Here is a 24,109-nt window from a genome sequence, read left to right on the forward strand (position 1 = left end):
TCATGACTATGGACATCCAAGAAATGCAGAATCATATATTTGGCCTCAAATAAACTTGAATGCTCTAGGATGTACAGACAAAACAGGTATTGAATACTTACTGTCACACAAGCTAGCTTTCTTTTTTTTTTTTTTTCTTGATGAGTAAAGCCATCGTGACACATGATGACAACATTTCAATATCACCATTCATGAAAACAGTAACTAAATAAACAATGGCCTAACTTTCATATACTGAAAATAAAAGGTTCAAAATAGCAGATTATGCTAATAACCTGTAATGGAAGGCAAAAAAATTCATATGGAGCACAAATGTCGTGGCATAATTGCTCTAAGTAAAAAGAAAGTATTCACCTTTTGTGAAACTCATCTTCAAATTCCCTTCCCCAAATAGATTGCCCACCAGTACCATCTCCCAAAGGATCTCCTGTCTGTATCATAAAGCCTTTGATGACCCGGTGAAAAATCAGATTATCATAGTAGCCATTTCTGCAGTGAGTAGTAAAGTTCTCCACAGTTTTTGGACATTCTTCAGGGTAAAGCCTCATATGAATGTCACCCAATGAGGTGTGCAAGATCTGATAAAATTGAGATACATAAAAAGAAAATGGAAATATTTAAAATAAAATCTAAAGACAGCACTAGAATAAAACAAACTAAACAAGCACATGGTTAATGAACCACAGTTTAAACTAGAAATAAGTATGAATAAATAAAACTGCATTGTGTAAGAATAGAACATTTCTTTGAAATGCTGAAGTAATTATGTTCGACAAGGCAGATTCTAGCAAGTACTTTAATGACTTCTGAAAAAGGTAGCTGAGCAGAGACAAAAATAGAGTAAGACACAGGTAAAGAACAGCACTATCAGAAAATAATTGATTTGACACAAATAGAACAAGTTGGTAGAGAAATTACATAAAGAAAATTGCCAACCAAGAAACATTTTACCAAATAAAGGTCAAATGCACAAGTCAAGTGCCAATGCAAGTAAAACACGTAAAAAGCTAGCACCCAAGGTAGTCAAGGGCAAAAGGCACCCTTAAAGGCACTATGAACATTATATTAGCTGAGGCACTAGGCACCAAAAAAATGCTCACTTGACTGAAGCAAGGTGCTAAATTTAAAAAAAAATTATAAAAAATATATTTAATATGGAAAAGATAATAAGACAATGTAATATATAACATTAACACACAAAATATAAATATAAGTTATATAGCACGTGTTCAACATTTATATAAAAAAATAAACAATGTTAAATACTTATAGGAAAGCAAACAAACATACAATATAATATAAATATTCACACAAAAAATATAAGTTAAACAATTTATATAAAGTCATATACTATATAATATTAACATAAAAACAATATTATATATGAAGTTATAAGTTACATTGTTACCGGCTTATAGTTGTAGCAAACATACAATACTCTTTTGTTGCAAATATTAACTGAGTATTAACTAAAAGTCTAGAACAAAATATAGATATCATAGAACAAAACAGTGACTGTCAAGGAACAATTAACAGACTTGGAAAAGTTAAAACATTAACTGAAAAACAATGCAACGGTGACTAAAAAGCAACATCAACAGCATACAACATGAGGAGGAGCCAGGTGTGTCTAATTTTCTTCTCTATTTTTTCATTTTCCCCTTCGTTTTACTCCTCCTATTACACTGAGAGACCTTTCACATTCCTTCTACAAAGAACCCTTCATTTTCCTTCAATTTTTCTACACAGTAGACCGAGTCTAAGTATTACTGGCAGAAGTACAAAAACAATTAAGGAAAAAGAAACCTCACCACATTATCTGGAAGAGATGTTGTGACAGCTTTTCCTATGTCTGATACAGCCAAAAGTTCATCAGCAGGAGGCTTCTCATTGAACACATCTCTTCCTTTAGTTGCATCTTCAGGTTCCTCTGGTTCTCTCCGACTATCAAAACCATAATAAAGACAAAAGTAAGAACCTCTTCATTATCATCACAAGCCTTAATTCCACAAATAAACAAGAGGTGGGATATCAAATAACCCACAGTTCAGGAGCCAGAGCAATTAAAAAGAGTCTTCACTTGTTTGCTTATTAGTGCCACAAATGATATATTAGCTGAAATTCATTTGAAAAACTAAAGTAAAAATGTGGCATAAAATATCGTAAATTATCACCTCTAGTAGAATTATCCATGCTTTTCAAAGAAAATCTTAAATTTAGACAGGCATCACACTATCACAAAAACATCTGAAATTTGTGGTACCTGAACAAATAGATTCTGTGCTTTTTGAAGGCACAGCATAAGAGAGTGGGATCTGTCAAAGGTTCTTTGGCCTCATTAACATTTGCTGCTGTGGCGGGGATTTTCCTTACTTTTTTACTGCTCCGGTCACCTTGATACAAGGCAATTTTTAAGAATCTATCGTTGTTCTCCACCTTTCCTAGAATTCGGGCAACTTTATTTGTATGTAAATTTACAACCTGGCAACACAAATTACAAAAGAAAATACAGAACTTAGATATCCCATTAGTTCAAAATAAGAAGTGGGGAAAAAAAGGAAGGAAAGCAAAATATCTAAGGAGATAACAAGCTTTTTTATATTGAAAAATTCAATCAAAACATGAACAATTCTTCTTCGGCTGAAGAATGAAGCATCCAAGTCACATGTAGATTTCAAAATGCAAGCGCACAACAGCTCACTATCTTAGATGGCAATTTTGTGCTTCAAGAGGCAGTGTCAGAATTGAGGTGCAACACAGCTTGTTCCTTCATCAGCCATTTGATTCAGATACTACTGCCTATGTTACAAACTTTGGAATTGGAGGAGGTGGCAAGCAATTATAAGTCACCAAAGACAGCTAAGAGGAGGTTTCAGCATTTTGGGGTAGTGCAGAAGTTTCAGTGCTTGTAGATGAGGACAAAGGGTGCATGCTTAGTGAGTTTGCTAATGTTCAATGCAGTTGCTTCCATTTTGGGCCATAAGATATACATCCTTTATTTGAAGCTTTTCTTTAAAAGCAGCATGTTTAGAATTCAAATACTAGAAGATTCTAGAGGACATAGACAGGGTATAAGACATTTTTGTCAAATGGAGGTTGGTTTACCCTGTTCAATAGTATTTCTTGACCTTGCCTACTGTTTATCATCTAAATTTATTATTGCATCTACTATCGCTAGAGTACTTGAGAAGCAACAGTGAGATTTTATATGGGAAGGCGTAGAAATATATTCAAATATCATTCGATGGATTGGGGAAACAGTAGCAGACCTATTAGAGTAGAAGCCTGAATACAGAGATTCTTAATAGCATAAATGGTTGTGGGCATAAGCTTGTGGAAAGGATAGGGTCTAGGACTTGGAGAACGTGTTGGGTAAGCTAGGCAGTATGAGCAAAGACTGGGTTTCAATGGAGGTTTCTGTGTGTTGCATGATATATCCCATATTGGGTTTTGGAAGGGGATATACGAGCTTGTGGGATTATCAGGGCCATATTCAGCTCTTAGTAATTAACAAGGTTCATTTCTAGACACATATTCACCATAGAGGATACATTATAAACAACTTTCACTAATCTTAAGGTACCACAATTGTAGAAATTCATGAAATACTATTTCAAAAGAGATGATGATCCAGTTTTCTAGGACACTGATGATCTACAGAATAATCTTAAAGATAGGGAGATTGAGTAAATTTCAACTTTGTAAAACACAGATAACTGCATGCGTGGAGCTGGTGAGGATTCATTGAAGTGGGTGCATCTGAGGTCTGGAGATTTAAAGTGACTTTTTCTTAAGTGTTTTAATGGCTCTCAAGAATTTTATTTTCTTGGGGGGATTGGATGTCTAAGGCCCCTTTTTTAGATAGCAATGTTAGATTCATGGAAAATATCGATCATTGGCAATTTAACTAAGAGGGAGTCATATTGCAGTTAACTGGTTTATGCATGCAAACAAGGCTAAGGATATTTGGACAATAGTGTTAATGTGTTATTTGAGTTCGTTGTTTTTCTTTTGTTGTGGTTTTGATGATGAAAAACAATATTGAATCTATGTTAAAAAATTTATTTGGTGCATCTATCTTTCTTTTCAAGCACCAAAATGAAAATCAATTCATCATGAAAATCAATTTCAATTTATGCCAAAAATTTCATTCTCTAATCTCTTGATGGCATTTGGTTTGGAAAAATAAATTTTTATCGTCAAAAGAATATTTTATTTATCAAAATTGGCCATATAGCATTTAAATATCAAATCCATGTTTTAATTTTGAAGGTCAGCATGTCAACCATTTTTGAAGAACAGCCGACCATTTTTAAAAATGGTCGACCGTTTTCTCTTAAAGTGTCGATCATTTTTTTTGACCGTTTTTATGCAAGGTCTCAGCCAAGTGCGGTTGGCAACTACAACATCATTTTCAGTTGATCACTTTTGTCCATGTCGACCGTTTTTCTCCTTCTGGTCAACCGTTTCTTTGAGCACGTTGATTGCTTTTTACTTTAACGGCTAGTTTTGCAAGCTCCAACAGTCACAAACAACTAGTTTTATTCAAAGCATTGGAGAAGGCTATAAATATAGCCCATGGATGCACTAGAGAAGGTTAATGGATGGGAATGAATTGACTTGAGCATACAAGAGTTATTCATCTTCTCTCAAGTGCATGTGCTTTCATATTTTGTCTCAAAAAAGCTATAGATATCATTTGTAATATTTGCTTTAGCCTTTGTATTTTTGTTTGAGAGATTATTATAACTAAGAGAGCAATCTTTTAGATTCATTGTAAGTTTCTATTGCATTGCCTAACTTGTGAGCTAGAGGGCCTATTAGGTTTTGGTAGGAAGTTTGTATTTCCTAACGGTTTATGCTAGATGGCCTACTTGGTTAAGTAGGAGGTTTGATGAATTGTTTGAAATCCTTAGTGGGGAGCTAAGATAGTGGATTAAGTTGAGTTTAGCCGAACCACTATGAAATTCTTGTGTCTCTAACATTATTTTGATTGTGCTTTTATTTTCATTTCACTTTTTGTGATTTCTATTTCAAAATCTCCTTAAAATTTTTAAATTATTAATCACTCAATTCACCCCCCCTCTTGGGTGTGTGGTGCCATTCATTGTGCCAACCCAACAAGTTCTAGCAAGGATTGTGCTTTCCCAAGCACAGTGGCAGTGTTAATGCATTTTTGGAAGGTGGCTCTAGTGGCAAAAAGGAGATTTGTTGATTGGCTCCTTTAGTTTTGATGTGGTATCTATTAGATATATTCCTTCCTCTCAAAACACAACAAAATTTTGGACAAATAATTGAATAGTTAAGCTCAAGGAAGGTTTATTGTCTGCTTTGTATAATAGGATTTCAAGGATATTATAGATCTGTCTGTCTCAATGTTCTGGATTTTTCAGGCCCTTGAATAGATGCCTCTTCAGACTTGAATACCCATCTTTCATAAATTTGTGATACCCTGTTTTGTGCTAAATTTCTATATGTATTTGCCTCATACAAAGTCAATTACTATCCAAAGTAAAGGGCATTGTTTCCTTACTTTAATCCCAAGGAGGGTTGCATATATGAGGAAGTTAGAGCTTTCATCAAAAATTGCATTTGGTTGCGGTGCATTTTCTGTTTTTTCGATTTCCTTCTCTACAGCCATTCTTCGTCCAAAATCAATAGCTTCCAGCCGGTACATGGGAACATCACTTCTCTGGAGATCTTGTGCCACCTAGACAACATAAAAAGATTAAGCTATTGGAAGGATATCTGAAGCCAAACATACATCTGAGTGCCTTGAAGAAACTGCAATTACCTCCAGAGATTCATCATAGACTCTTCTTAGTTTACCTGTTCTAAACCAAAAAACGCGTATCTTACGATCAGGAGAAGTGACGGAAAATTGCTTACCATCTGGGCTCACCTGAGGAAAAGTACCAGGATACTGTAGTCATTAGTAAAAAGATAGACAAATCATAAGCAATTTCCAGTGAACACAATTACTTAAAGAATCAGAAAACTGCATATTCATATCCAGAATCATTTATAAATTTTAGTTGACATTAATCCCGGTTTCCCTCAAAGATCAATCATGCAATACCATTCAACTTGTTAAGCAAGTTCATACTCCAACCCTTGTATCTGAGAGTGAAAACAGAAAGTTGATGAGATACACATTACCTCAATGGTAGAAACAGTTGTTTTGCATTTCACAATTTCAAAGAGATTGGTATCACTTTTCAGTCTGAAATTCACCCTGGATGCATCATATTAAGTAAGTATACTTGAAACCTAAAACAGATACCAATTAAAATTAGAAAATAAAAAAAGCAACAGTTTCATGTGCTTGCAAAAATGCTAGATAGCGCACATGTCAAACAAAATTTAGAACATCGATATTTGTCAAGGTGACCCATATGGAGACACAGCAGATAGTGACTCACCTCCTCAAGCTAAAGCAAGCAGCTTGAGGTGTTGAAGGCAAGTAGGGGGTGGATTTTTAGGGCTAAGTGGCAAGATTGGAGTGTGACTAGGTGTCCAGCAACTTCCATTGGCCAGCCCAACTCTCTTCCATTCTCGGAACAATCAAGTTTTAGTCAGCGGCTCTCAAGGGAAGAGTATTATAGTAAGAGGCAGAACCATGATGAATTGAGGATATAAATCAATGGTGAAGTTACTTTTTGGGATGACCGTCCTTGCGCGGCCCTTGATGTTCATGCCCTCGATTACGTCAGGGGAGGTAAATCGCAGGTTGGGTCTTTGACTCTTGTGCAGGGCGAGGATCGAACTCGCAACCCACTAGATTGAACCAACATATTGCGCATCCAATCGCTTAACCTATGCCCTGAGGGCAATGGTGAATTTACTTTTTGATCAGATGTGGAGTTGCTTTATGGTATTTCGTATCATTAAGCTCAGATAGAGAATGAAATAAAATGTATGCACGCAAGGCAGACAGAAAGGAAACAGTCAATTAGAGGTCAATTGTGAATATGAGCATGATATTCAACTGCTAAAAAGGAACCTAGGAAAGTTTGAATGTTAGCTGGGACAATCAGTTGTGCTAGACACGTAAAGGATCACTTGTGAGGAAGGTTGTGTGGCAAAGGAGAGTCAACTGGTTACATCGGCTATTAACCCTAAGGAACTAAAAATCAGAAGAAATACACTTCCAAGGCAGATTTTGCATAAATAAAATAAAGGGTAAGTCCTATTTATTGAGTAAGGACTCTTCACACCTGTCACAAGTTTCAGGACTTGTGAGTCAGGTTAGTCAATGGGACATGGCAGGTCACGACCATGCTAACCTATGCCAAGGTAATGACAACAGAAAGACATATACTGCGATGTAGACCGCACACCACAAATACTTTCAACACTAGAAATATTGAAGGGATTACTCAATCTCCAAGTGAAATTGCTAGTACTATAGTTGGTATTGAAAATTTTTAAGTTGCATTATGTGGCTCAATAATCTTTCACTTGCGTCATTGTTATTTGCTTGCTAAATGAATACTTATTTTAAGTAGAACACTTGGGCTTCTAAAACTTATCTAAAAAATCTTGACTATTGTATATAGCATAGTACATTAAATATATTAACATACCCAATCTGATTGTTTAATTGCGTCAGTGCATTAAATAATTCTCTCGACACTTCTAGTGTTGAAGATATTCATCCTATTCCTAGCGGATCCAAAGTCTAGATAAAGGGGTATGTTTGCATTAGGTAGCATAGCCTATGTAAAATTGTTAAATCTTTTATCATGAATTATTATAAACAAAATAGCAAATCATCTTATCTATTTGTTTAAGGTTCTGTCATATATTCCCATCTCTGGGACTAATATTCTGCAATTTATAGGACAATTACAAAAATATAAGCACTAACAAATATAGTGGAACTTGAAAAAAAAGATAAAAAAGTTCAAAACAAGCATTCTTAGAAATGGAGATACAAGCAGATAACTTTCTCGTTTCTCTTTGTAATCCAGTGAGTAAATGACATACAGGATAACTTTGCTATGACAGTGGAGTCAGGCAGTAAATAATGGTGCAGCCACAGACCCACTTAAAACTGAGTACATTCTATACATCAAAACAAAATAACATAATTAAGTACAAAGAACTACCACATTCATCCAATTATTAAACAATTCAATTAGTTCTCCTAAAAATGATACTTGAGTTCCATCGGCCTATTTCATGGATCAAACATAAAATAATTTTATAATGAGTTCCACCATAAATGGTAAATCAAAATTTCTAAAAGCCAACCATAGTCTACTGAGATATAAAAGCATGCGCATGCACACATAAAATATGTAGAAACGCACCCGTCCTCTGGAAACTTGAGTGTAGCAGGGTTCCAGTACTCAATGATTCCCTTGTCATCAGCAGATATAACAGTATCGAAAATATGGTTGAATTTCATAACTTTTACAGGACCCAAGTGTATCTGAAGGGAGACAAATTAGAATAAAAAATTTAAAAGATGATCCCTCAGGAGAACCAGGGAGAGGTGCAGCATAGTATAGAATGCTCAAAGTAACTTTCTAATAACCCTACCTCTCTAGAGATGATGGGTTCATTTGAACCACTTCTTGCATCATAGATGTGTACAAATGAAGAGTTTCGATCACTAATAGCAAGCTTGGCTTTGACATCCCCTTGTTTGTAAACCCACTCAACAGAACCAGCTATATATGGAATACGTATCATGACCATCATATCATAGTTGACCACATCATATATTTTCACAGAACGATCACTTGATATGGTGCAGCATAGCAATCCATCAACACTGACCTGCAAACCTAAACCAAGTTATGATCAATGAATGGGAGGATTAAACAAATCTGAGGCCAACAAAGAAAGGAAGGCACAATAAATGCTGCCTCATTAGGGAATGTAAATTTGTGACAAAATGATAACCACAAACCCAAAGCCTGACATACATACACAGGAACCAATATGAAAAATAATGCATAATGTTTGAAACAGGCAAATAATTTGGTTCCACCAGGTTAATGAAAAACGGCATCAGGAGGAGTAATACAGCTTCATGACTGTGCGTTTGAGGTGGATCCAAGTGCGTTTGCTGAACTGAAGGTAGGCGAGTATTGGAAGCAACTAGGTTGTTAGTTGAAACAGCATTGGGCGATCTCCGATGAGCTAAAGTAAAGCCAAGATATCACTGAAAATTGCCTTTGCAAAAAGTGGGATTAGAATCAACCTTCTTGATTCCTCAAAAGACTGCAACAAAGCAGTTCCCTGCCCACAGACTCCTTATGCTCTAGTTACTCGAGGCCCAGGATTGAAGGCGAAGTAGGAAGAATTCTTGGCTATTTGACCTAGGCGACTACTGTGAGGCGATCGATTCTCCTAGGCGACTGCATGTGAGGCGATTTTGAACAGAATTCCAGTGACTTTGGATGCTGAGAGTAGGCAACCTTCAAGAGGCCACTGCAAAGCTGATTGAGTATAGACCCAGGTGATTTCTGATTGATTCCTGGTGGCAACAGAAACCAATTGAACTCTTAGAAAGATTGCAGTGGAACAGGATGATTTACGAAAGTGAATTTTCAAGGTTTGAATCTGTTGAGATGGATGAAGGACTTCTTGAAGGTGCACAGCCATTTGGGAAAACACTCAAGGAAGAATGGGTCGCAACAAGAAATGAATTCAATAACCTCAAATGAAAGTTGGATGACTTGATGATTCTTGTTGAACTTGAGAGAGAGAAACCCTAGTTGGAGAAAATAAATTCCTTATCAAACATATAGATTATACATCTATTTATACTAATACTAAATAGGTCATGACATAAGCATGACATAAATATAAATCTCGCATTCCCCCTTAAGCTGGAACATATATATTATATGTTTCAAGTTTGTTACAAATGTAATTTATTTGAGAGCACGTGGAGATATTGCTGTAGACAACGACTGCTTTGGGTCAGCTACAAATGAGTACCAGAGGCAGTTTTTGATTGGAGGCAGATCTTAGCGATGGCGACAATGATGGTAGATCGACGTTGCAATGGCGACACGAGATCTATGCGATGCACAAGATCTGGAGAAGAGGCTACGAGACCTGAGAGTCACGCTGAAAGGAGACGAGATATGAAAAACTAGCCACGAGATCTAATTAGCAGCCGTGAGATCTGGATGGGAACAACGCGAATCTAAACGGGAGCTGCCGGATCTGAAGAGCGAGGGTTGAATCTGAGTGAAGGGCAACCGGATCTGAATAGTGGTGGCTGGATTTGAAGAACGATGGTTGGATCTGAGGGATTGATGGCCGGATTTGAAGGATTGACGGCCAAATTTGAGAAATAATGGTTGGATCTGAAGACCGATAGCCGGATCTGAGGTCCGATAGTTAGATCTAACCAGGTCTGAGGGATTGATGGACAGATATGATGGAATGACGATTGGATCTGACAAATGATGGTCGGATCTAAGGTCCAATAGCCAGATTTGAAGGATTGACGATCGAATCTAGGCAAATATAGATTTGAAGGCCGCGGGCAGATCTGAAGGTCAGTGGCCGACGAGAGATGGCAGTAACAGCAGATGTGGAGGCTACGGGCTGCAGATTCAAAGGCCGCGGGACTGAAGGCAACGACCCAAGGCTTCTGCGGACGACCACAAAGGGTGACGGCGCTTGGCGACTGCAGAAGGCAACGGGGACAGACAGATGCGACGATGGATTTGAAGGTTGGTGGCTAGCGAGAGATGGCAGCAACAACAAATCTGGATAGATCTGGTTGTGACTGATGGTGACAACAGTAGCGACTATGGTTGCAGCTGGTGACCGAGGAAGAAGATGGTTGAAGAAGTTCATGGTGGCTATGAAGGCCAGATCTCTCCCAGATTTGAGAAGCGACCACGAGATCTGAGAGACTGAAGGCTGAGATCTGCCGACTGGCGATGGCGATGGTGACCGGAGAAGAGTTCAAAAGCGGCCGCTACTAGAGAGGAGGCAACAGGTGCAAGGAACACACGCCGGAGCTGGTGGAGGAGACTGGTAGCGGCATGGCGGAGGCGGCGTTAAGGCAACAAGGAGGCCACAATTGCAACTAGGGTTTGAATGGTGGCTCTGATACCATATTGAACTTGAGAGAGAGAAACCCTAGTTGGAGGAAATAAATTCCTCATCAAACATATAGATTATACGCCTATTTATACTAATACTAAATAGGTCATGACATAAATATAAATCTCACAATTCTATTCTCACAGAAATTTCAGGTTAGTGTTTCTATTGAATGCTTTTCTAAGGAGTACTCTACTTCCTTAAATCAACATAGAGAGGAATTCAATAACCTAACGCAAGAAGGGTCAATAACAGAATATAAGGTCAAATTTGAGGAATTAAAAGCATTGATGCTTAATTCTCAACTGACTGTTATGTCCCAGTGGTAGTTTTGTAAATTTTTATCAATTTTTTGTTATAATAACCACAACCCACATGGCCCACTTGTAGCGATACCTAGAACATTCCTACGGTTACACTATGAACCGCGGAAGGGCCTATATAAGGCTGATTACTTGAGGATGGGACTTCTATGTTGAATGAGAAGATCTTTCCCTCTTAAAACTCTCTTTCTTACCTCTCAATTCTCTCATTTTCCCTCTCAATTCTATCTCTCCCTCTCGATCCTTCTAAATTTGTTCTCTCAAGTCTCATCTTAGAGACTTGCCATTTTGGTATCAAAGCCAGTCATCCTTGGCCGAGATTCCGGTATCAGGAGGTGTGTGATCAGTGAATTGTATCGGGCCAAAAGGAATTCCAAATGGCGGAAGGCACTAGGATGAAGCAGCTGGAGAATAGAATGGAAGTGATGGAATTCGGAATGAATCAGACGCAGGAAGCCGTGGCCCAGAGTAGAGAAGAGATAAGGACGATCCAAGAGGAGCTATGCGAAGATGACATGCTTCTCGAGAATGAGTACAACGAGAATTAGCGAGGAACCGAGGAGAACATGGAGCAATTTGGACAAAGAATCAACAGTATGTTCAACATGCTGTCATCATTGCCGCAATTCTAATTGCCACCAGAATTCCCTCCCAGAATGGGTTCCGAGCAAGGAATGGCGGGAACATGAATCTTCCCGAGGCACAAGGAGTCACTGAAGCAGAAAACTCATCCTACGAGGAGATTGGAGATCAGGTAAGAGAAGCTAATTCCCCTAGATCCAATCAAGGCCCAATGCTGAGATTAGAGATCCCTCTCTTTGAAGGATCCAAACCAAGGTGGTGGATTTGTAGGTGTGAGAGGTTCTTTGAGTTTTACGAGATAGTGGAGAATTAGAGGATCAATCTAGCTACTGCCCATCTAAATGATACGGTCGATGCCTGGTTTCAAGGATGGTTTAGATCGAGGGGAATGAATGTGAGGTGGATAGATTTTGCTGAAGAATTATGTGCAAGATTTGGTGAGAGAAACACGGCAGATATAGTAGAAGAGTTCAAGAAGCTTAAACAGGAGGGAGTAGTGACTGAGTATTAAGAGAGGTTTGAAGAATTGGGGGCACTAATGTGGAATGCACAACCTACATTAACGGACCAATACTTTGTGTCTAGTTTTATTAGCGGCCTCAAGGATGAACTAAGATCAATGGTGAAAATGATGATGCCCACCATAGTTAGACAAGCTGCAGAGAAGGCGAGACTTCAGGAATTAACATTGGAGGCCATCTACAAGAGGAATAGGACACTGATCAGGCCCCTACCACCCAATAATCACACCTCAGGAGGAAATGCCCGAGCCTTGGTGACTGGAGGGGTAGTAGGAGGGCCTAGGGCCAACCCCAATCCTCTACGATCTACTACTATGGAGTAGAGGAGACTCATGGGGCTATGTTACAAGTGTGGAGAAAAGTTTGGGCCGGGACATATCTGTAAGAGACAATTGTTGAATATGGAAGGGAAAGAAAAAGACGAAGGCGAAGAAGGGGAGGAGGTAATAGAAGGTGGGACTGGCCAAGATGCAACAACAACCTATAACGGTGAGGAAATAGAGCAAGAAGGGGTGGAAATCTCATTTCATGCTCTTAGAGGGGGCACAACAGGAAAAATCATCAAGGTGCCAAGAAGATGGGGAGAAAGGAAACTGTTAGTATTAATTGATAGTGGCAATACGCATAGCTTCCTAAATGAAGCTACTACCTTAGAGTTGGGATGTAAGATGATGGCTACCACTCCCTTATCAGTGACCGTGGCTAATGGTAGCAAAATGTACAACCACAACAAGTGTGAAGGGTTCAAGTGGTTTATGCAAGGATAACAGTTCCAAACTGATCTGAGAATACTGGAACTAGGAGGGTGTGACATAGTGTCGAGCATTGATTGGATGCAAACTATAAGCCCTCTCACATTTGACTTCAACAAATTGGAAGTCACAATGGATATGGGGAGTACCAAATTAACACCGAGGGGCATCACAGAACAAGGAGAGTGTAAAATGATAGAGGCGAGCAAATTGCAGAGGCTGATGTAGAAGAAGAAATGGCAGATTATCGAATTATATTCTATTCATGTGAGGGAACGGAATGAGCAGGAAGGAAGAAAAGAAGCGAATGAATAGAGGAGGGAGAGCAGCTGGCCCACCCTACAATCCTCTACTAAGGTACTACTTCCTGATAGCTTAAACTTACTCTTGCAAGAATTTCAAGACCTCTTTTCTGAACCCCACTCACTACCACCCAAAAGAGCCCTTGACCACTCTATACACCTTAAACCAAACTCAGTACCCGTAAACATACGTGCCTATAGATATTCACCCATCCAAAAAACTGAGATAGAGAAGCAAGTCTCTAATATGCTCTCTACCTCTATCATCAGACCCTCTCAAAGCCCATTTGCCTCTCCTATGTTACTTGTTAAAAAAAAAAAGATGGATCATGGAAGTTTTGTGTTGACTATCGTCAACTCAATACTAACACTATCAAAAACAAGTACCCTATACCCCTAATTGATGACCTTTTAGATGAATTGAATGGGGCACAAATTTTTTCTAAATTAGACCTGAGATCCGGCTACCACCAAATCCGGATGACCCTTAATGACATACCCAAAACTGCATTTACTACTTATCAAGGGCTGTATGAATTTGGGGCGATGTCCTTTGGACTCACCAATGCCCCAGCCACTTTCCAAGCCCTAATGAACCAAGTTTTTCAGCCTTACTTGAAGAAATTCATCCTAGTTTTCTTTGATAACATCATCATATACAGCCCGAACTATGAACAACACCTAGACCACCTTCGTACCATCTTTGAGGTCTTGACTTCTAACAAGTTGTATGTTAAGCTATGAAAGTGTAGTTTTGTTGAAAAGGAAGTGGAATATCTAAGCCATATTATATCGGGAGAATGAGTGAAGACTGATCCAAATAAGATCACAGCCATGGTTGAGTGGCCCAGGCCACAAACAATAAAAGAACTAAGGGGTTTCTTAGGGCTAACAAGTTACTATCGGAAATTCATACAGAGTTATGGCCCCATTAGCAAGCCCCTAACTGAACTCCTCAAGAAGGACAATTTCCAATGGAATCCAAGAGCAGAGACAACCTTCTTAACACTCAAGAAGGCCATGACAGAGGCACCGATGCTAGCTCTTCTAGACTTTTCTAAGAAATTTGTGGTTGAAACAGATGCATGTGATAATGGGATAGGTGTGTTAATGCAAAAGGGAAGGCCCTTATCCTACATCAATCAAGCTTTGGCCCCTAGGCATCTAGGCTTAAGTGTGTATGACAAGGAACTATTGGCCATATTAGGAGCTATTGATAAATGGAGGCATTACCTGGAAGCAGGACCCTTCGTTATCAAAACTGACGGCAAAAGCTTGCAATTCTTGAACCAACAGAGGCTGCACACCCAGTTACAGAGGAAGGGAGTGTCCAAGTTAATGGGGATGGACTATACTATTGTGTATTGCAAGGGTAAGGAAAGCGTGGTAGCCGACGCCCTCTCAAGAAGGGAAGAAAAAGGAGAGTACAAATCGATAACGACTGTGGTACCAGAGTGGGTTAAGGAGGTCACAGGAAGCTATGGCCAAACACCGTGGGTGCAAGACCTAATAACTCAGCTTGCAGTACAACCCACGAGTAAACCTAGGTATACTCTTTCCAATGGACTGCTAAGGTTCAATGGTAGGGTAGTAGTGGGTGAGGATGAATCACTTAAGAGACAAATCATAACCTCTCTACATGCTTCGCCCATAGGGGGTCACTCGGGAATACAAGCCACTTATCAGTGTTAGAGGATGTATTTGCTGTTTGTTTATTGTAAAGCTTGTGTTTTGTTGTTACGGTTGTTTGTGTTTGTTTCAGCGCCTGGTTAGGTGCTCATTAGCTTTGATTCTCGCTGGATATAAATATTCAGCTTTGTTGTTATTTTACTCAATGATTGTATTTTTGATTCACTGGTGAATATTAAGAGCTGATTTTCTTTCTCTCTCTCTCTCTCACATTCTGTCCTACATTTCCTTAGACTTTTTTGGTACTGTTTCAATCAGAAGGTGAGACAAATGTTCTACTGGCCGGGGCAAAAGAAGGTTGTGGTAAGTTTTGTGCTGTCATGTGAAGTTTGCCAAAGATGCAAGCATGAGAATGTGGCTTACCCGGGTTTGCTGCAACCCTTGGCAGTGCCCAATCAAACATGGGAAGGGATCTCTATGGACTTCATAGAAGGGCTACCCAAATCGGAGGGCAAGGATGTGGTGTTAGTAGTGGTAGATAGGCTGACTAAGTTCTCCCATTTCATCACTTTAACTCACCCCTTCTTAACACAAGAAGTAGCAAGAAAATTCATGGATTCGGTAGTTAAATTACACAGGGTTCCGAAGTCAATTGTCTCGGATAGAGACAAGATCTTCACAAGCATGTTTTAACAAGAATTGTTTAAAAGTATGGGGGTAGGGCTGCACATGTCCACAGCCTACCACCGCCAAACGGATGGCCAAACCGAGAAAGTTAACCAGTGTTTGGAAGCTTACTAGAGATGCATGTGTTTCAACAGGCCTAGGAGTTGGAATAGATGGTTGTCATTAGCTCAGTGGTGGTACAACTCCAGCCACCACAGTGCCATCAACAGGAGTCCTTTTGAAGCAGTATTTGGCTATAAACCACCCCTCTTACCTGCCTTATTGAGTTCTACAGCCACCTTGGTTTTGGTGGAGCAATACTTACAACAACGACAGGGAGTTTTAAAGGAATTGAAGAGAGAATTGGCCATAGCCCAAAACAGAATGAAGCAAAATGCCAATAAGAAGAGTGACAGAACCTTTGAAGTGAGGGACCAGGTCTATTTGAGAGTGAAAAGATCTATGCAGCAGCCATTCACAACTACCCCGGCATCCAAGCTAAGTCCGAAGTACTTTGGGCCATACATTGTTGAGACTAAAGTAGGACGGGTTGCCTACAAGCTCAAACTACCGCCATAAGTCCAAATGCACCCTGTATTTCATGTGTCTCTGCTTAAGAAGTTCATAAGTCCCTAGGCGACAGTTAGTTCAAAGTTCCCTACGATGGATGAGGAAGAAGAAGTGCTTGTGGAGCCACAGGCCATTCTGAACAAGAGGGTCATCTACTAAGGGTCGTTGCCCTTAACTCAAGTGTTGGTCAAGTGGTCTCACATGGATCCTCATCACACCACTTGGGAGTACTTATGGCAATTGCTGACCCAATTCTCGCGAGCTACCAGACTCCTACAGATTCTTGAGGACAAGAATGTTTTCTAAGGGAGGGGAATGTTATGTCCCAATGGTAGTTTTGTAAATTTTTTGCAATTTTCTATTGTAATAACCACAACCCACATGGGCCACTTGTAGCAATAACTAGAACATTCCCACGGTTAAACTATGAACCACAAAAGGCCCTATATAAGGTTGATTACTTGAGGATGGGACTTCTATGTTGAATGAGAAGATCTTTCCCTCTTAAAACTCTCTTTCTTCCCTCCCAATTCTATCTCTATCTCTCCCTCTCGATCCTTCTAAATTTGTTCTCTCAAGTCTCATCTTAGAGACTTGACACTGACCTTGAAGGAATCTTACTTTGTGTTGAAATTAATTAATAGTCTTAAAGATGTGCTGAGACCTATTATGAGAATTATGTGTCCTGCCACGGTAGAACAAGGGGTGAAGAGGGCGTGGTTTCACGAAACAGCATTGGAAGCCATTTCTAGAAAGCACAGACAGCAGCCTAACAGTTATACTAAGAGCAACCAATAGATTGAAGGTATTCCTAAGACTGTTGAGGCCCTAAGATTCGAACTGGTTGTTGCAAAAAGTGAGGAAAGACCTGAAATGGAGCAGGTCATTCAAGATGACAAGGGAGGAAGGGCAACTACTGGAGGAATTGTTGAGGCTCCAACAGAGAAGAAAGACATTGAAATGAATCTAGTTACAATTGCCAAGAAATCCGAAGGACTACTAATAAATCATGATGAAATAGCATGAGAACAAAACATTGATTCATTTGTGATGCCAGCTAAAGATCTGGCCGAAGATGAGTTGGACTAGGATCCCGACCCTACCGAAGTGGTTGGAATTTCTTTGTATTGTACTAGCCAAGTTGGTACCTATAGATTTTGCTACCAAATTATCACACCAAAGGATAGGAGTATTAGAACACGAAAACCCAAGCTCATGAAAGAGAGATTTTAACCACAATATTTTTATCACTCCTTGTGCAACAGCCCGATACTCTGCCTCCCCAACAAATCTTGCAACAACAGTTTGCTTCTTAAAGTCCCAAACAAGAAGATTATTCCCAAGGAAAGCACACCAACCACTAGTAGACCTTCTTGTGACCTTGCAACCAGCATGGTCAGCATCAGTATAGACACTTAAAGGCAAATCAGCTGATGAGGGAGTAAAAACCAGACCTAAGCCAACTGTCCCTTTAAGATAACGAAGTAACCTCTTACAAGCCTGCCAATGTTGATCCTTAGAACAACTTAAAAATTGGCTTAACTTTATCACCACAAACACAACATCCGGTTTGGTATACATGAGGTATTGAAGAGAACCGACAATGGTTCTATAGAGAGAGGGATTGGAAAAGAGATCTCCTTCATCAATTAATGAGGTAACAGAACTTAGAGGAATAGCACAATGATGAGAATCATCACGAAGAACAAGCTGACTCAAATCATTCAAGTGACCCATTGCATGTTCCAGTAGGGCCAATTACAAGGGCAAGAGCTAAAAGACTTAAAGAAGCTTTGAATGGGCTGGTTCTAGATATGTGGGCCAATCAAAATTATCAAGATTCTGACCTAAAAAGCAAGCAAGACGTCATCAACATTATATAGGCTGAAGAGGGAGCTGTTGAGAGTCTTTTGAGCCAGAATACTATTAAATGAAGAGCTTGGGCCATAATGGACACTTGGGCTGACTCATTGGGGCTTGTACTTTATTATTTTGGGCTGCACATGTTGTTTTAAATCTTAGCCACATGGGTGCACGAAAATTTAATCTTGAAAACCCAATCTGACTTTTCATATTTTCAAGCATCTTTAATACTTTGAGTTTCTAGGCTAATTAAGTTAGAGATTTAATATTTTGTGGGAAATCAGATTTGAATATTTCCCAGGCTAGTAATTATGGTCTTTTGTATTTTCCTAAGTGTTTACTCTCTCTATAAATTGTACTCTCCCAACAATTGAAAATCAATCAATGAATGAGTGATTTACTTTTCTGGAATTCCAGATTTGAGAGGTGCTCTTCTCTTGGGTTCTTTTATGAACTAACCGACTTATCAAGGCTTGATCAACCTTGTGGCGTCTTCAACATTCGGGGTCCTTGTTCTTTCGTGTCCAAGGGTTTCGTGTGGATCATCCAAATCTGTGTTTAGCGTTCTTGGGGTGCGTATATCTTGCATTGGTTGTGGGTTCATAGGATCAAATCCTTTTGGGTTCGCACCACACAAGGCTTACAATTATACATAACAGCCTTTTTGAGTAAATATAGGGTATATTTTAACTGTGTTAGGTAAAGACCTATAGAGTCTCGATAAGCTTCAAACCCTAGAAAATAGTTCATAGAACCAAGTGTCTTCAAGGCAAAGTGTTTATCTAGATCACTAATACAGTCATGTAAAGCAACGGAGTTTGACCCAGTTATCAAGATATCATCAACATAGACAAGCACAAACAAGACAAACTTAGGGGTTCTTTTAATGAAAAGGAAGGCATCTGACACTGCTCTTATAAATCCCCAATTCTGTAGGGTTGTTCTGAGTTTAGTATACCATGCTCTTGGAGCCTGTTTAAGGCCATAGAGCGATTTCTTTAACCGACAAACATATGAAGGACGTGTCTGATCAAGAAACTCTTCAAGCTGCAACATGAACACTGCCTCATTAAGATCCCCATTTAAAAATGCATTATTCACATCAACATGTTAAATATCCCAACCATATGTCACAGCCAAAGAAAACAATACTCTAATGATTGGTGCCTTGACAACTGGACTGAAAGTTTTAGCAAAATCTGTACCAGGTGTTTGGAGAAATTGCCTTGTGCTTTAGAAGAGTACCATCAGAATTATACTTTACACGAAAAACCCACTTACAGCCTATCAGATTCATGTCTGAGGAGAATGGAACAAGTTCCCAAGTCTTATTCTATAGCAAAGCTGAGTATTCCTCCTCCATGGCTTTAGTCCAATTGGGGTCTAAGACAACTTCTTGAGCATAATTCAGCTCTAGAGAGCTCACCAAGGCATAAGGTGAAGTAAGGGAAAGTTATTTGGCTTTAGCTCAAGTAAGCATAGGATGTGTAGGAAGTGTTGGGATCTTTGTAACCTTTTTAGGTTGAGGAGCAATAGGTGTAACAGGAGGAGATGAAGAAGAGGAAAACTACTCAGGAATAGTAGGATCAGTGATGGTGATAGGACTAGAAATTAAAGAGTCAGGTAAATCAGGTTGTAGTGCTACTAAAGGTGAATGACTGAAAGAAAAAGAAGGACAAGAATGCAAAACAGCAATGGGCAAGCCCGTGCTAGACACAGACTGAGGAGCATGAGACTGTGAAGAAAATAATTGAGGAAATGGAAACTCCTCAGGGTTAAAGAGAACATGCCTAGAAATATAGACTCTACCCGAATGATGTAAGCATTTGTACTCAGCTTGAACATGGTTGTAACCAAGGAACACACACTTTGAGAAATGAAAGTTAAACTTGTGCTTGCTGTAAGGTCTAAGACAAGGAAAACAAGCACAACCGAAAGGTTGTAACCATAGTTACCTAGTTCGTTCTCCTCCCTTAAGAACGACGAACTGGTTCGTGCGTCCCAATTCGCAGTGCATTTTCAAACTGGTTCGTAGAAGTGCACACACTTGGATGCTACAATCAACGAATCGAAGCTGAAAATATACCAGCTGCCAAACATACTAGCGATCGCCACCAGCAGAGAAGAGAATCACAGAAGAGAAGAGAAAACAAACCAGCTACCAAATAAGTCAGCAATCACCACCAGCAATCGATTCCTCATCCGGTCAATCACAATGCCCAGCGACGCGTTTCCAGCCAAATCATCATTATAAAAAGGTGGACCAAAATGAATTATTCTATTCATTGTCTTGGTTTTGCGTTAACCCCTAGATTTTATGATCAACTTTACCTTGCAACACCAACACCTAGTGGGATTGCTAGAAAAGCCCCAAATTGTGACAAGGAAGTTGTTAAAGGGGTTATGGATGCTTTTGAAAGGATAGGTGAAGATGCAGCAGAGCAAAGACTTTACGTGATCAATTTGCCACTTTTCACATGAAAAGAGGCATTTATGCTATGCCACAAGCTCAAATGGATGCTATGACAATGGATGTTATTGATTGGTGGTCTACTTATGGGTTAAAAACTCCACAATTAGCAAAGGTGCAAAATGTATTATCTCAACTTGCTAGTAGTTCTTCAATTGAAAGAAATTGGAGTACTTATTCTTATATTCACAATGTGAAGAGGAATAGGCTGAATTGTTCAAGGGCTGATAAACTAGTATTTATTCATTCAAATATTCGCCTTCTGTCACGATTTTCTGAGAGTTACAGAAATGGTCCTTACAAGGAATGGGATATGGATCCTGATGACACCAACTTGGAGGAATCCTCTTTAAGGATAGCTGAGATGAGATGGAGTTCACTGGATACTGATATCCCAAATGCAAATGATAAACAACAACAAAGGACATTTACAAAGAGAACTAGCAAGAAAGGAAAAGGAAATGTTGTAACATTTGTATTAGATTAGATAAAATGTAAATCATGTACTTTGTATTGCTGCATACTCTATTTCCTGTTTTAGCGTTAGAATTAATTGTTCTTCTAGAAGGTCTGTTTCTAGAAGAAGGCAGCTGGCCATATGAATTAGTTATTCTGTTAGGCGGTTAGTTAGTTTTATATCTTGTGCTCCGCCTCCCCTATATCCTATAAATAGGGGTCGTGGATAGGTTTGTGAGAGAGAGTCTTAGTGTGCCAGAAATCGTGAAGGATTGTTTCCGATTTACTGTCTTGATTTGGGATTGAGTGCGAGAGGTTGGGAGTGGCTGGTTCTTAGCTTGTGTTCCCTATTTTCCCTATAGCTTTCAGTGTATATGGGCGGGAGGGATTAAGTTCTCGTTGTAATCATCCTTGAGTGTTCAAGATAGTGGATTTCAGTGGCTCCTAAGCAGTCTGGATGTAGGTCTTGGATTTCAAGACCGAACTAGGATAAATCTTGTTGTTTTCTGTGGTTGTGTTGTTTCCTTTATTATATTTCTGTTATCAGTGTATTCTTGGGTTAAATAAGAAGCTGTTGAGTTGAGAGAATGGCCTAGAAAGCTGTGAGATACTTTAACAGGCATTAAAATATGAGTTATGTTTTACTTTATCTTTTTCTATTGATAAATTTTGTTATGTAACAGTAAGACAGATTTGGTGAATCTTGTCTTGACATTTATCTTGTCTTATATAACATTTATTTTATACAGCATTTTAATTTTTTACAATGTGTGTATATATATAGTGTAGTTTTCTTTATAATTAACATTGTTTAAGCTTTATATGACTTAAAAAGAAAAATTGTGAAATTATATTAAACTTATTGAATATATAAATTTGAAAATGTAAAGGACGAACCGAGCAAAATTTTCAAATGTATCATGTCCCAAAATTGCGCGAACATGGTACAGTTTGGCTCATGGTACGAGTTCGGGTAGGTCGTACGTCACCTAGCTAGATATGTGGTACGTGAGGGTAGGCTTAGTTGGTGCGTTATTTTGGGACGTGGTACATTTGAAAATTTTACTCGGTTCATTCTTTACATTATCAAATTCATATATTCAATAAGTTCAATATAATTTCACATTTTTTCTTTTTAAGTCATATAAAACTTAAGCAATGTTAATTAGAAAGAAAACTACACTATATATATACACATACTGTAAAAAATTAAAATTTTGCATAAAATAAATGTCATGAAGACAAGATTCACCAAATCTGTCTTACTGTTACATAACAAAATATATCAATGCAAAAAGATAAAGCAAAACATAACTCATATTTTAATTCATTTTCCTTTCTTGCTAGTTCTCTTTGTAAATGTCCATTGCTGGTGTTCATCATTTGCATTTGGGATATCAGTATCCGGTGAACTCCATCTCATCTCAACTATCCTTATAGAGGATTCCTCCAAGTAGGTGTCATCAGGATCCATATCCCATTCCTTGTAAGGACTATTTCTGTAACTCTCAGAAAATCGTGACAGAAGGCGAATATTTGAATGAATAAATACTAGTTTATCAGCCTTGAACAATTCAGCATATTCTCTTCACATTGTGAATATAAGAATAAGTATTCCAATTTCTCTCAACCGAAGAACTACTAACAAGTTGAGATAATACATTTTGCACCTCTGCTAATTGTGGAGTTTCTGACTCATAAGTAGACCACCAATCAATAACATCCATTGTCATAGCATCCATTTGAGCTTGTGGCATAGCATAAATGCCTTTTTTAATGTGAAAAGTGGCAAATTGATCACGTAAAAGTCTTTGCTCTGCTGCATCTTTACCTATCCTTTCAAAAGCATCCATAACCCCTTTAACAACTTCCTTGTCACAATTTGGGGCTTTTCTAGCAATCCCACCAGGTGTTGGTGTTGCAAGGTAAAGTTAATCATAAAATCCAGGGGTTAAGGCAAAACAAAGACAATGAATAGAATAATTCATTTTGGTCCACCTTTTTATAATGATGATTTGGCTGGAAACGTGTCGCTGGGCATTGTGATTGACCAGACAAGGAATCGGTTACTGATGGCAGTCGCTGACTTATTTGGCAATTGGTATGTTTTCTCTTCTCTTCTGTGATTCTCTTCTCTGCTGGTGGCGATTGCTGGTATGTTTGGCAGCTGGTATATTTTCAGCTTCGATTCGTTGATTGTAGCATCCAAGTGCGCGCACTGCTACGAACCAGTTCGAAAATGCACTACGAATTGGGACGCACAAACCAATTCATGGTTCTTAAAGAGGAGAACGAACCGGGTAACTATGGTAAAAAGGCCTTAAACTCTCCACTGTTATCGATTTGAAGAGCTTTGAGGTTAAACTGATATTGCAATTCAGCAAACTTATAAAAGGTTTTGAAAATGGATAAGGCTTCAGATTTGAGTTTCATTGGGTACAACCATGTATAACGAGTATAGGCATCAACAAAGACAATATAGTACCTATAACCCTCAACAGACAAATATCAAAGCAGGGCCCCACAGATCTAAATAGACTAGCTCCAAGGTTGTTTTGCTGTAATTGGACAATGTGCAAAAGGTAACTGATGCAATTTACCAAACTTGCATGAATCACAAAATGACAAATCAATAGAAGAACAAAGAATGTTGATTTTATTGAGAACTTGTTTTAATACAGAGAAAGAAAGGTGCCCCAACCTAACATGTCATTGTTGACAAATCCTATCAGTACAAGCTACTCGCATGCTAGGTTTATTACAACTTCCCTGACTATTATTACAATTTTCTAAACAAAATATAGATGACATAGGAGGCCTTGAAGGCTTTGATGAAGAGATAGCAACAGAAGAACTAGGAACAATTGATGGTGTAGCATGAACAAATGTTGGA

The 24,109-nt window shown here is 38.8% G+C and overlaps 1 protein-coding gene across 2 annotated transcripts in view; it reads right to left on the bottom strand.

Moving 5' to 3' along the window:
• Positions 1-24,109, bottom strand: part of LOC127805409 (peptidyl-prolyl cis-trans isomerase CYP71) — a 41,987-nt gene that overhangs the window by 4,530 nt on the left and 13,348 nt on the right. Inside the window, exons 3-10 of one of the 2 annotated variants that reach the window (XM_052342249.1) lie at positions 8,548-8,795; positions 8,316-8,437; positions 6,160-6,235; positions 5,795-5,902; positions 5,534-5,710; positions 2,264-2,481; positions 1,812-1,944; positions 355-578 (exon numbers count right to left, since the gene is read on the bottom strand). In XM_052342249.1, coding sequence (XP_052198209.1) covers positions 355-578; positions 1,812-1,944; positions 2,264-2,481; positions 5,534-5,710; positions 5,795-5,902; positions 6,160-6,235; positions 8,316-8,437; positions 8,548-8,795 — 1,306 coding nt within the window. The remainder of the gene's footprint in view (positions 1-354; positions 579-1,811; positions 1,945-2,263; positions 2,482-5,533; positions 5,711-5,794; positions 5,903-6,159; positions 6,236-8,315; positions 8,438-8,547; positions 8,796-24,109) is intronic. The other variant, XM_052342248.1, reaches the window with a different exon arrangement.

The sequence above is a fragment of the Diospyros lotus genome, chromosome 1 (assembly GCF_014633365.1).
Source record: "Diospyros lotus cultivar Yz01 chromosome 1, ASM1463336v1, whole genome shotgun sequence".
Lineage (NCBI taxonomy): Eukaryota > Viridiplantae > Streptophyta > Magnoliopsida > Ericales > Ebenaceae > Diospyros > Diospyros lotus.